The sequence below is a fragment of the Lathamus discolor genome, chromosome 1, assembly GCF_037157495.1.
Source record: "Lathamus discolor isolate bLatDis1 chromosome 1, bLatDis1.hap1, whole genome shotgun sequence".
Taxonomy (NCBI): domain Eukaryota; kingdom Metazoa; phylum Chordata; class Aves; order Psittaciformes; family Psittacidae; genus Lathamus; species Lathamus discolor.
This window is the reverse complement of record NC_088884.1, coordinates 151,209,128-151,221,318: the sequence shown is the minus strand read 5'-3', so window position 1 is coordinate 151,221,318 and position 12,191 is coordinate 151,209,128. Positions and strand designations below refer to the sequence as shown.

At 41.2% G+C, this 12,191-nt stretch overlaps 1 protein-coding gene across 4 annotated transcripts; it reads right to left on the bottom strand.

Moving 5' to 3' along the window:
- Positions 1 to 331: 331 nt before the first annotated feature.
- HS3ST1 (heparan sulfate-glucosamine 3-sulfotransferase 1) lies at positions 332 to 11,688 on the bottom strand. Of its 4 annotated transcripts, none has more exons than XM_065659218.1 (2): positions 11,545 to 11,688; positions 332 to 3,073 (listed from the first exon to the last, which is right to left on the bottom strand). In XM_065659218.1, exon 2 carries the CDS (start codon positions 2,933 to 2,935, stop codon positions 1,973 to 1,975), a length of 963 nt encoding a protein of 320 aa, XP_065515290.1. In that variant the 5' UTR covers positions 2,936 to 3,073; positions 11,545 to 11,688; the 3' UTR covers positions 332 to 1,972. The 4 variants fall into 4 exon arrangements, with proteins under 4 accessions (XP_065515290.1, XP_065515301.1, XP_065515311.1 ...); XM_065659229.1 differs by having other exon boundaries at positions 332 to 3,070; XM_065659239.1 differs by lacking the exon at positions 11,545 to 11,688 and adding an exon at positions 10,672 to 10,828.
- Positions 11,689 to 12,191: the final 503 nt, after the last annotated feature.

Genomic DNA, 12,191 nt, shown 5'->3' with positions numbered 1-12,191 from the left:
AAAAAAATACTGCCTCACCTTACACAACACCCTCTGAATTTCTGTTTTCTAAAGTGTCAAAAGGAGCATGATGGTACTATAATCCTGATGATTTTGGCATCTCCCTCATGTAAGATTTGACATTATTGCCACCAGAAACTTTCCCTCTTTGTTGTATATTCTGGGTCAGCAATGGACCATGCAGGCACAATCCAGTAGCAAACAACTGCTTTCTAATCAATCCACGAGGCTAAAGCTAATTTTTTAAGGAACATTTAATGGGAATCTAAACTGGAGCTGAACTCTAAATTCTGGTCTTCCAGAAACTGACAAATAAAAGAGAAAGGAGAGATGCAATTCAGAAAATATTTTATTGAGTACAATACCATTTAATTGTAGACTTTTGTCAAAGGTCTACTTTATAAAACACAACCAACCTCTCTGAGGTTGAATACAGCTTGGGCAGGTGCACAAGGAATGGGAGAGACAGGGGCAGCATCTGCAAATTCTCATGCAAGCAGCATAATATGGGATATTTGCATCCAGATGGTACCTTGTCGTTGTGCCCAAGTTTGCACCATCTCACCAGAAAAAAAAATTAATGAATCTACATTTGAATTTTATAAAGGACTGTAACAATCAGTTACAACTTCAAATTTACAGGGTGCTGCCACCGCACATTCAACAGCTAAACTCAAGATCATAAAATGAGAATTGGGTGCTCAGAATGAAAGTACCGTATAATGCCTTGTGTGGAAACAGGATTAACTCTAAACTCCAGAAACTGATGGCTAACAAGACATCATAACTACTGTAGACAAGAAGAACTGTAATTTTTACCAGTGTACTAACATCTACTTTCCATTTTTAGTAGAGGGAAGATGATAAAAGTTCCTGGAGTTGGGGTTAATCCCAGAACACATAAGTCTAATCAAGACTTGGCATCACAGATCTTGGAAGGAGATTAAATGAAGAGTAAATCATGGGCAATTTTCAGTTGTATGAAGCCCCTGCTCAACTCATAGAAAACAGCCTTAAATGGGGTAAAGTGTGGTAATATTTGTATGAATGAAGTTACTGCTTATTAGAATTTAGACCAACTGATTTTTATGCATAAGTGTTCATTTTCTGTGATGGCAAAGCATAAATGTGCTATAAAATGAGGGAACAGTCATAAGCAACCTTGAAAATGTTCCTATATTGCTTAAATTCTTCTCTCAACCCTCCTTCTTCATGAAGCATATATAAATTCAGAGACTGTAGGAAGTATTCAGGTTGATCATATTTCTGCAGGTAACTATGGATTTTATGAGCTGGTCCCCACCAGAATCTTTAAAAATCTGCCATAAAACCTGCACCGCACTGCTGAAGAATTTGAGAAGCACTTGTTGTAACAGTAAATACAAAGGTAAGTACAGCAGTTAATATATCATATTAAACAGAGACTTCCATTGTCCTTTGGGTGTGCACGTCCCAACATGTGTAAGTACCACCACTTTATCAGGAAATAATTTTGTAAAGCAGAATGGAACAATTTGCTAACTACAACAAAATTTTCAAGTGAAAAAGAAATGATTAAACCAAATTTTATAGCAAGAGAAATGGAAATGTGAAGTTTAGCATATTCATTAGCAATTAGAGGAAAAAGTCCAGAACAGTCCAGAAAGGCCAAAGTATTCAAATAATTATGAAGGGCTCTGTTGAAATTAATTTCTTATGCATTAAAAAGACAATGCATTTTCAAGAAAGCATCTTCTGCAGTGAAATAATTTAGTTTCTTCATATAGACACATCATACACAATGTTAACAACCATGAAAAACAATACAAAATGTTTTCAAATTTAACAAGTAGAAAAATATAACTAGTATATATGGCAATTGTGAATCTAATACTGTACAGAAGTATTTATGGATTTTACAAATAAATTATAGCTTAAATGCCCTTTTTAGAATTTCTAACTGTACATTGGAACATAGGTTCTGAAGCTACCACTAACTTGCCACAAATGAGTGCCAGTCAAATGTTCTGCCCACAAGCTCAAAAAATTTCTTGTTGGGTTCATGGAAATATTCATGCAGTTTCTCAAGTAACCAGGTATCTACTTGTGGGTGTGCTCGTCCTTTTGACTCGTGCAAACAACGCTCTCTACCACTGTCCCTTAGGCAATAGAAACCTTTAGTTTTATTGAAATAAAAGTTTGAAGCATTTATCTGTGGTGATAACTTCAAAAATCTCTCTACTTTCTCTATTTCTGGGAAGGGATCTTTGATTAGTTTATCCCCATCTACAATGTGGATATGATCAAGGGGAAAATACTTCAGCCAGTTTTGCATGTGAATGTAGTATAAGCTTCTGTTTATTGCCTTGTAGCCCACATTGAGTTCACCATCTTTAATCAGGAATTGTTCAATGGATGGATACGGCTTGTGCTTCTGCATGTGGTTATAGAACACTTGGGTGTAATCTGATAGTACTCTCTCACTTGGGTCTCTCAAAATAAGGAGTAGTCTCATTGATTGGTTCATGTTATAAACTCTTTCAGGCACTTTAGGTGATGTAAAATATGCTGGAGTTTTTTCCACTGTGATCTGATGGGGATAAGAGAACGGCATCTGATTAATATACCACTGCAATCCATTTCTGTAATGATCTTCCCAGTCAAAGAAGTGAACTTCACTCTCTGCTGCTGCAATATCTGGATGGAGACTTAACATCTCTAACAAAGCTCTTGTTCCACCTTTTCTCACTCCAATAATGATAGTATGTGGCAGCTGCCGGCACGATCCATTGGAATGAATATTTTCCTTGAAGTCATTTTTTTGAGACGTTTTCTTTAAAAGCTCTCTCTGAACAGACTGAGAAGAAGTCTCTGCCTTCGAATTTATAGCTGGTCTGGAGGGCACTACCTGAGGTTGAACAATAAGCAACACAGCTCCCAGCAGAAAAGCTGCCATGACAGTTCTTAGTCTGGTTTCTTAGTCTGGTTTCACTCAAGTAGGTAATGGGGCATAGAGCGATTTCCACCGAGAACAACCTTTAAAAGTTGTTTTTGTTTTGCTGAGTGAACGCGTATTTCTCAAACAGAAACTCTGCTGAAAGAGGAAGAAAAGAAGCACATTATTTTATACTCAGATGTATCTCTACTAAAGCCACACTGCAAGTATCTTTTGCTTTCCACAACTGTTCAAACTTGTTTAGCTTTCCCAAATCTAGGCTCATAGATCTTTTGGTATAATGAAATTCTTTAAAAGACAGGCACATTCAATAACACCATCAGAAAATCATTTCCAGACATCAGGAGATGTGAAGATTCTGAATCTTTCTCTTACCCCCAAGAGTCATACAGAGTATTATTATTTATAATTATTTTTTTTTTAATCTCATTTAATCTGAGTTGAAGCACAATCACACGAGATTTAAGTGGTTTTTTTATCTGCAAGAATAGGTTTGCCTTAGGGGGCAAAAAAAGGAAAAGGTATGGACCGGACCCAAATGGTATTCCTAAAAGCTGAGGGTCTTGTAGGAAGTCTGGTAAGCATACCCTCCTAAAGGACTATGTGACAGCAACCTTAGAAGTGAAGCCTCCTGGAAGAAAGGCTCAAGCAATACAGAGCTGCTCAACCATAGGAAGGCAATATTCTTCTAGGAAGAAGTTAGGAAGAGGTTTAACTGAGTAAGAGACCAAGGACAAGCTGAATTTTTGTGTCATTTTTTAAGTGAAGTTAACATTTGATTTGTGTTTAGGGTTTCCAAGGACAGAATCAGCTGGTATGCACTCTGGCCCTGCAAAAAGGTAAGCTGATGAAACCACAGACTATAGAATGACTGCATCAACAAAATGCTAAAAAGCTGCGGTCCAGTCATGATATTCAGGAAAGAAAATACACAATGGATACTTCTGAAGGTCATTTCAAGTTAGCTGGAAAGCTGCTGTGATGTAAACAGCTAACTTCACCCTTTATCAAAAGACTACTAAATACCACAGATGAACTCCATTAAAGGTCAGGGCTTTTTTAATGCAGTGTTTGAAGTGAAATTTTAATGGCCTCACACATAGCATAGGTGTAAGATTGAGCAGGCAATGTATACACCCCCCTAAAGTAAGATGCCTTCTGAAGACTTTATAACCTCAGTGGAGGGCTTATGTGTGATTTTGGTATTGTCCAACTTCATTTAGAAGCGGAAGCCATGATGGCAGAGCACCTAACTGCTTTGCCTTAGTAGTACTTGCGGAGTACTGTAATTATGAATTTAAGCTTGGAACAGCATGTACTATACCAGCTAACAAGGGCTGAAATATGAAATTACATACGAACAACCTGAGGAAATGCAAGGGCTAGGTTTGGAAATTCTCCAGAGAATCTGAAAAGAAACTAATGACTTTTCCACAATAAGCTAAGTCCCAGTGTGACAAGGACTAATGATGTGTTTCTAAGTGATCTAGAAAGTTCTGTTTGATAGCTTTGTATTCACAGAGGTCATGCCTTCATCCTGAATGGGGCAGGTCTGCTTCCTGATGTTTATTACAGATTATTACTTTTATGCTTTCCTTTTTTTCTAATCACTTTTAAAGGGCTACAAGGCAGTGATTATATTAGGAAGCAGAAATTAAACCTGGGAGAAGGAAGCAAAGTGTCACTACACATGTGAAGTCAAGAGAGTGTGCTTGCCTATATGCCTTCAGGCTTTGAACTCATGGGCATGCCCTGCTTTGGGAAGAAGGTCATTCCCTGGGCTGTTCTATAACGTCTGATGTGAGGCAGCTTTGCAGAAGAATTTGTTGTTCTTCCATTTTCAGTCACTGTTAAGTTCTATCTGGCTAAAAGAGCTCCATTTTGGCTGCAGTCACTAATCTGCTCTCTCCCTGTCCTCATCATTCCTGTTAATCTTAGCTTAATCTATTTCTTGTTAAAACTGAAGTAATCTTAATTATTAGCCCCACACTGGGGATGTCGGTGGGGGGACACTGGGCAATATGATTCAATTGAAGTAAATGCATGGTGGATGTCCCCACTGATGCATGTTGCCACCATGTTCAGCAGAAATGTGAGCAAATGGTATGGACCCAGCCAGATGGGATCAGGGACTTATGGGTAGTTTAGTATGTAACAGCAACAAAACATCAACACATGCTGAATTTTAAGGTCACAGATTAAAGGAATAGCCACTTACTTCAGAGTATATTTTAAGAGTCACTATCTCCATAAATAGTAAGCCTGAGTTGTTGTCTTAACACCTTACTTGAGAAGCATAATAGGATTCCACTGAAGAACAGGTTGTACTGTTGTTGAAATGAGTTAAAGCCTAATGTCAGGAACCCTTATTTCTTAGTAGTCAGATTGAAATATGCTATGCTAATAGCCAAGTTCTCCAAGAGGCTGTCTCCGTAAAGATTAACTTTTAGCTGCTGGTCTTCAATATTAGTGACAACATCTTGCTGGGATTATTATTTTTTAATAAATTATATATACCAATTTATTGGACTGTTTATTTTTAATTCACAGTTTGCATACTACTCAGTTGCCAACTTTTTTTATTCAAGCCTTCCTATGGCTGAGTATAGCATGGGATTGTCTGGGGGAAAACCAAAGACACACCAAGGAGCCTCTTAACTGTAGCTCTACTCTTGTTTTGGCTGGCATTACTCTTTGAAATCAGACTTGTGGGATATTACAGGCATGCTACCTAGGGCCTCACCTCATATAGCTTTCTGAGCCTCAGTGGAGCTCTGCCCCAGTGTCTTCCCATTCTTAACTCAAAGAATTTTGGGGAGAGAAACTTTTTCAAAATAAACAAAAGCAACTGTTTTCTGGTGCAGCATGAGACCTCGAAATAACATGGGACTATCTTCTGCTTCAGACATACAGAATTTCATTGTTCCTACCTGACTATTTGTTCAGGTGTACATCTGGTGTTCTTATACTGCAGAACACTGCCACAGTACCTGCAGCATTTACTGCCTTTATCTACACTCAGTGAACCGTATCAGTAATGATGCCATTGAAAGTACCTATGTTATTGCTGGTTTGCTTATGAACAATAAAGCTTTGTCTGTCTTTTCCATTCTCTTTTGTTTCTCTTAGACTGCGTAAGTTTGATATCTGTATCAATTATTTTTTGTGTGTTAGACTAATGCAACACAATGGACATGAGTGTGCCTCTAAAATCAGCACAAAGCATATGTTGCGTGGGCAAAGTGATGTCCAGGAATAAAACAGCACATAAATTGGTTGTCATTCAGCTTTCTTCTCTTATGTCCTCTTTAATGCTTTATGCAGATCTGCATTTTGATCACTAGAATTACAGCAGTTATATAAAATGAGGCAAACATGTTTCATAGCTTCATAATTTGTGGGTCCGAAAAACTGTTTCGACAATAATAAGCATGCACTGAAGAGTTTCAGCAGCCCCTCTGCCAAATTACTTTTCTGCCTTCAGAATGCGCTTTACTGCCTCCACAAGTGATGCAGAGCATACATGACTTCACTCAATGACTTTGTATTCCAGATTAGTACAAAAATTTAACTGACAGTCATTACTATTGTATTTGCTACAAGTAAACGAGCAAGTTGATAAAAGACACACAGTTTATGTTAAACCCTGCTTTGAAGATTATAGCAAGACTTTTCAAAAAGCCTGATTGCTTTTGCTTAATCTTTTCTTCAGTTTTCTCCAATTAATTAGCAAAATGTGCCATACCATTTATTCAACAAGATTCAGTGTGGATATTGCCAATCAAATCAGCTTTCGTACGCTTTCAGAAGTAATAGTAACTTGGAAATAAATGGAAGCTTTCCTTAGTAAGTGGACTATGAGAGCCAAAGCTGCCATATTTCACTGACTTTTAAGCGTATTACAGTGCTCTTTGAAAGATGTGTCAGTATTTTATTATTTCTGACTATCTCTTACCACATTACCAAGGTATGCCTTGCTATGTCTATCCTCACTCAATGGCATGACCTAAATTACCTAGATTATTACTATCAATAAAAGGTAGCTTTTGCCCAGACCTCATTTTTCCTGGGGGTGGAATGGGGCTGGATTTAGCTCTGAACTTTCCTAAGAACCTTCAAGTTAGCTGCCAAATCAGGTAGGAGGGAATGCAAGAAGTGTCTGTAGTGTCAGATAGGGTCTGCTGGCAAATCTGACTGGTGGACAGTTCACAAAAAAAGGCCACCAAGAGGTTCAGCAGAGCTGATAGGACACAGTCACCACCAGGCCAGCGACTAGGAGAGGTAAGACTGCATCCTTTCCATGGAATGTGCAGGTGATTCCACCTTCATTAAAGAGTTGTGGTTTTATGGTTCTCTAGGGACCAAGGATGAACAGGTTAAGTTTCAGATGTCCTCACTTTGTCTCCTTGCAGAACAGAAGCCTTTCACTGGTGAGATCTTTGCCCAGGCTTCTAAAAAAGCATAGTCCGGCCTGAACAAGAACCATAATCAATTGCTAAAGTCAGTCTCTAGAGGGAGATTAGAGCTGAAAATCTGAGGGAAACATTCTCCTCTTATAAAGTATATTTAGTTTTAAAGTTGTGACAGAACTTCAGGACAGTTTGTGGACTCATTTCCTTTGTGCATATTTGGGCATACAATACTACAAAATATAAGACTTAATACTGCTGTGCAGCACAACCCCCACATCTGCTATGCTGGCTTCTTATACTGGGTAAATAAATAAAATCCATAACTGAGCTAACTGTTGTCAATGAACAACTTCCTAAACTGATGGAAAGTCAGCAATTTGAACATCTGTATTCAGTAATGTGTTTAAAAAAACTGAACTAGATCAATTGTAGTGTGCTTGAAATTCTTCAGGCACTCATTGATGGGAACAGTATATATTCCTATCCTCTAAGAATAGACGGTGTCTGCCATAGCATATATTCCTCAGTTTTTCATACGAGCTTTTTTGAGTGACACACTGTATCCAGTTAGAATAAAACTCTCTAGTACCACCATCACTTAAAGTTCAGTAAAAAGCAGGAAAGGAAAGGGAGAAATTTTTTATTTTTTTAATCTAATCTAGTTTATGAAACATTTTTTTCCTTGGAACCGTATTCTGCATTTTGTTATTTTTAACGATTAAACTGTCTCACAATGCCCTCTTCATGAAGGAATGCTTCCCACACTTCCCCCCACACACTGTTTAACCACATTTTAACAAAAGTTTTAAACAACATGTGCCAATGAAATGCTTGAATTCTAGTTTCCAGTAATTAACAACAAGTAATTGCCTACCTTAGCAAGTGCTACAGAGACAAGTGTATTAAATTAAACAGAACTATATACTACTGCAGCCAGAGATCTCTAGAGGCATAAACTATTGATCACCCCATGATATAAAAAAGCCATCTGTGCATTAAGAGGGAAGGTGAAGAGATAAGTAACCATATGGACTTACATTACAGTGCTTAAATGAAATAGTCTAGGTACATTTCCCAAATTATATTAAGAATGGTGCACAACTAGTACAGATCAAACCATGGCTTTAACTTTTATAGTCAGCATGTTAAGTAATCTAATCATGATTTCAGTGCTGTTAAGATGACAGATTGCCTATCAGTTCTAAGACTTCAGAAATACACTTTAAAAAGTCCCTAAATTTTGGTTAGGGGAACTTAACGAGCTGAGAAAGGCTGACTTTGTTGGAAGTATTTTTGGCTGAAATCTGCTATATTTCTGCTCTGCACCTGCAGTGATAAATACAGTATATGCAAATTAGCTAGGTCACCAGTTCATGACTACTAAAGAAGTTCAGCTCCAGCATGAGCAATAAAGTAGCAAATTTATAATAGACTGTAGTTATATATAACATATACTCTTTTTCTTAAGGTCAGAAGCGACCATTGCGGTCTTTCATGCCAAGAGATCATAAATCTTTTTATAAGAGAGAATACCCTAGATTTCAGAAAACCTCTTGCAGGTAAAAAAGAAATGGGACATTAGAGCAGAATAAAAATAAACTTGGAAAGCTCAAGATGCAAAGAAATATTTGTACTGAACACTAATATGGAATCCCCTCTGCCACCTTCTAGCAATTTTATCCTACTTATCAGGAACCTTCTTTTAAATAAAGCAAAAGGGTACACTCTACCACTGCCTTCTCTACACCCCATAAACCCAAATGTTCAATTCAAAAATCCAGAAATTACATCCCATCCCACTTCCCAAGCAAAATGGGTCACATTTTAATTAGGAAATAGAAATCTACTGCACAGTTAGAGTTTTTTCTTAATTCAAAGCTGTCACCAAGAAAACAACCTGTGTGAATGGATGGCTCTTTCATGTCTTGCTCCCTCTCTGTACAAAGGCTCACCTTAACTGGATGTATGGAAAAAGGGAGCACAGCAGATTAAGCAATCCCATTCTCATTTCCTCTGCCAAGCTCTGTAGCTGTGAGTCCCATTTCAAATACAAAACAGACATTTAAAAACAAAAAAACCCAAACCTCCGAATAATCTTTTAGTTCATATTCCAAGCTGATGTCTGTGTCTTCCATTCTCCTTCCTTCAAGATAATACTGGAGCAGAGTGTTCACTGATAAGGTCATCACTGTATTAGACTTAGCTAAACCAATCAATTTACTAAGTGAGGCACTACATGGTGACCTGGAGGGAACCCTCACGCTCTAGAGGGAGAAGTGAAATGACCCAGCAGGATCTTCTATTTTGGACTGCCCAGGTACATTTTCCATTTTCTTTTTCTAACTATCAAAACTTTTCATGGAAATTCATCATCTTTGACATATTTTTGGGCTCTGAAAGCTTCTTGCCTCTGGGTGGCATTTCTAGAAGAGGGAAGTGATATATCCCACACTAGTCAGACTAATAAAAACATTTCTGGTTTCCCCTAATGAAAAGCATGAGTTACATGTGCCTATACATACATATGTATAGATGCATATTTAAAACCTGTTTTCCACACACCCTGTTTTTCTGTAACACTTATAGAAGAATATAGCCAATTCAAAATAAGCAAGGCAGCATCCTGACAAGGAGGGGACACAGACAGGAACCTGGCAATGCTGGGGTCAGAATTTGCTATGTCAAATTAGTGCCTCCCCACTGCAGCAGCTGGCTTTCCTTTAGATGCATAATCTTGCTGCTGACCTACTAGAGGCATTCCTTAGGCTGTGAAACAGCAAAACCCTCTGCATTTTCCAAAAACGTAAAAATCCCCATCAAAACCAGCAGGGTGGGTACTGAAAGGGGGGATGTGCAGCAGACAGCTAAAACTGATGTCAGTAACTGCGCTCGTACTGATAGGTGTTCATGTCTGAGCAATGTGGGAAATTCACTTGTTCGAGAGCATAAGAAATGCTGGCAGATGTAGATTGTAGTAGTCATTACAGTTATACATTAAGTTCCATAGCCAGGCAACACATGGACATACACCAAACTGAACCTGTTCTACTAACATTCCACTTCCCATACCTACTGCAGAAGCTCTCAGTACAATGAATGGGTCTCTCACACCAGAAAGATGATCCCTGCAGACACTCCATCTCTATGCCATTCAAACCTACTATTCATAGGACTTCCCAGATAGTTTTCCCTCCCCAGTATCCAAATAACAGTCTCGGAACAGGGAAAGCCCTCAACTTACTGCACTAACACAGTGACAAAGAGTCATATACTTTAATTCCCAGCCAGCTGAAGTGATAGAAATGACTGTACTTAGCTAGGTACCTTCTGCTGATCTTCTGAATGGCTGCAAGACAAGACCAAACCAGAATTCTTCCAGTTGGAGACCAGCACCCCCGCCTCCTGGCATCCTTCTGTCCCCAGAAGATTTGAACCTCTGACAGCCTTTATCTATGGAAAGCACCCCGAGAACCGCAGTAACCAAGCCTTCCCTGTACTTTTCGTGGAAGCCAGTCCTTCAAAACAGAAGTGAACTGGAGTTCAGGCTTTGTGCTTTCCTGCCAGCCCCCAGAGACCACCTTGCCCTCCAGCCCTGCGCATCTTGCCAGGTTCTAGACGCTGCACCCAGCCGTTCAGCGTGGGAACTGACCAAAGATGCTCAGAGGAGCTTTTGCCAGTTGCTCTGCTGTCGGGCAGGAGCCCTGCACTCTGTCACCCTGCTTCCACCCCCTGCCATGCTGCTGTTACATGCCCTTGTTATTTAGCCACAGGGAAGACCAGGAGGTAAAGGAATAAAGTGCCCAGGGGCCAAAGATGGACAGACCTGCAATCCAGGTGCTGCCGACCACTTTTTTCTCTTCTTCCTTCCTTCCCTCCACCCCCGACAACGACGCTCCCCAGAGCCTGACTCGGTACGGAAGGTGCGGGGAAGCAGCCGCACGTCCCTCCAGGGGGAGGACGGGCTGCGCACCGCCGGTCAGACGCGCTCCTCAGCCCCGGAGCGGCGCTCGCCTCCCCGTGCGTGGGGCTCCCACCTGCCCGAAGCAGGTTGCCGGGCGGAGGGGCGGGCGGCAGCCGCTGTGCACCCCCGGGGGTGACCCAGCAGACCCCCTCCACGATGGCCCCGCTTCCACGGCAAACTTCGTGCGGGCAGCACCCGCCGCGGCACCACCGCGCCGCGCCTCTCGCATCACTCACCGCCGGGGCGCGGAGCCGTGCGCCAGCGCCCGCCCCACTGGTCCATGGGCGCCCGCGGCGGAGCCGAGGGAGCGCTCGCTACCGCCCGCCTCACCCACCGGGAAGCGGCGCAGCCGGCGCCCGGCGCCAGCTTGTTTGTACGGCTCCGCCCCGCCCCGCACACGTCACGGCGAGGCCCCGCCCCCTCCCTGCCCACCCCGCAGCTGCAGGTGTCGGCCGAGGCGTGCAGAGCTGCGGGCTTGGAGGGGGAGAAGTGGACCGCGGGTGGTGCGTGCTGGTGTCTGTGTGTGTGCAGCGCGTCTGTGCACACACACATACATACACGTACACATATATACATACACATACACATATATACATACACATACACACGTATATACACACGTGTGCACAGAAATGGCAATTCACACAATGTTACGGGCCTGGGGAAATAATCTGCCATCTACGGACAACGTGTCGTGTCCCGTCGTCCCCCCCCCTCCATGACTGCCTCCTTCCTGCATCTGCAAAACTGGGAGTTCGCATGACTAGGAGACAGCACTTGTATGTGCTTCGTAGAATGCTTTAGGCTGGAAGGGCCTTCAGGACCACCTGGTTCTAGCCCCCCCTGCCATAGACAGGATGTCTTCCGCTAGACCAGGTTGCTC

Bases quoted from the DNA above. Each gene is read 5' to 3' on its own strand.
- HS3ST1 (XM_065659218.1), bottom strand. From the start codon at position 2,935: ATGGCAGCTTTTCTGCTGGGAGCTGTGTTGCTTATTGTTCAACCTCAG.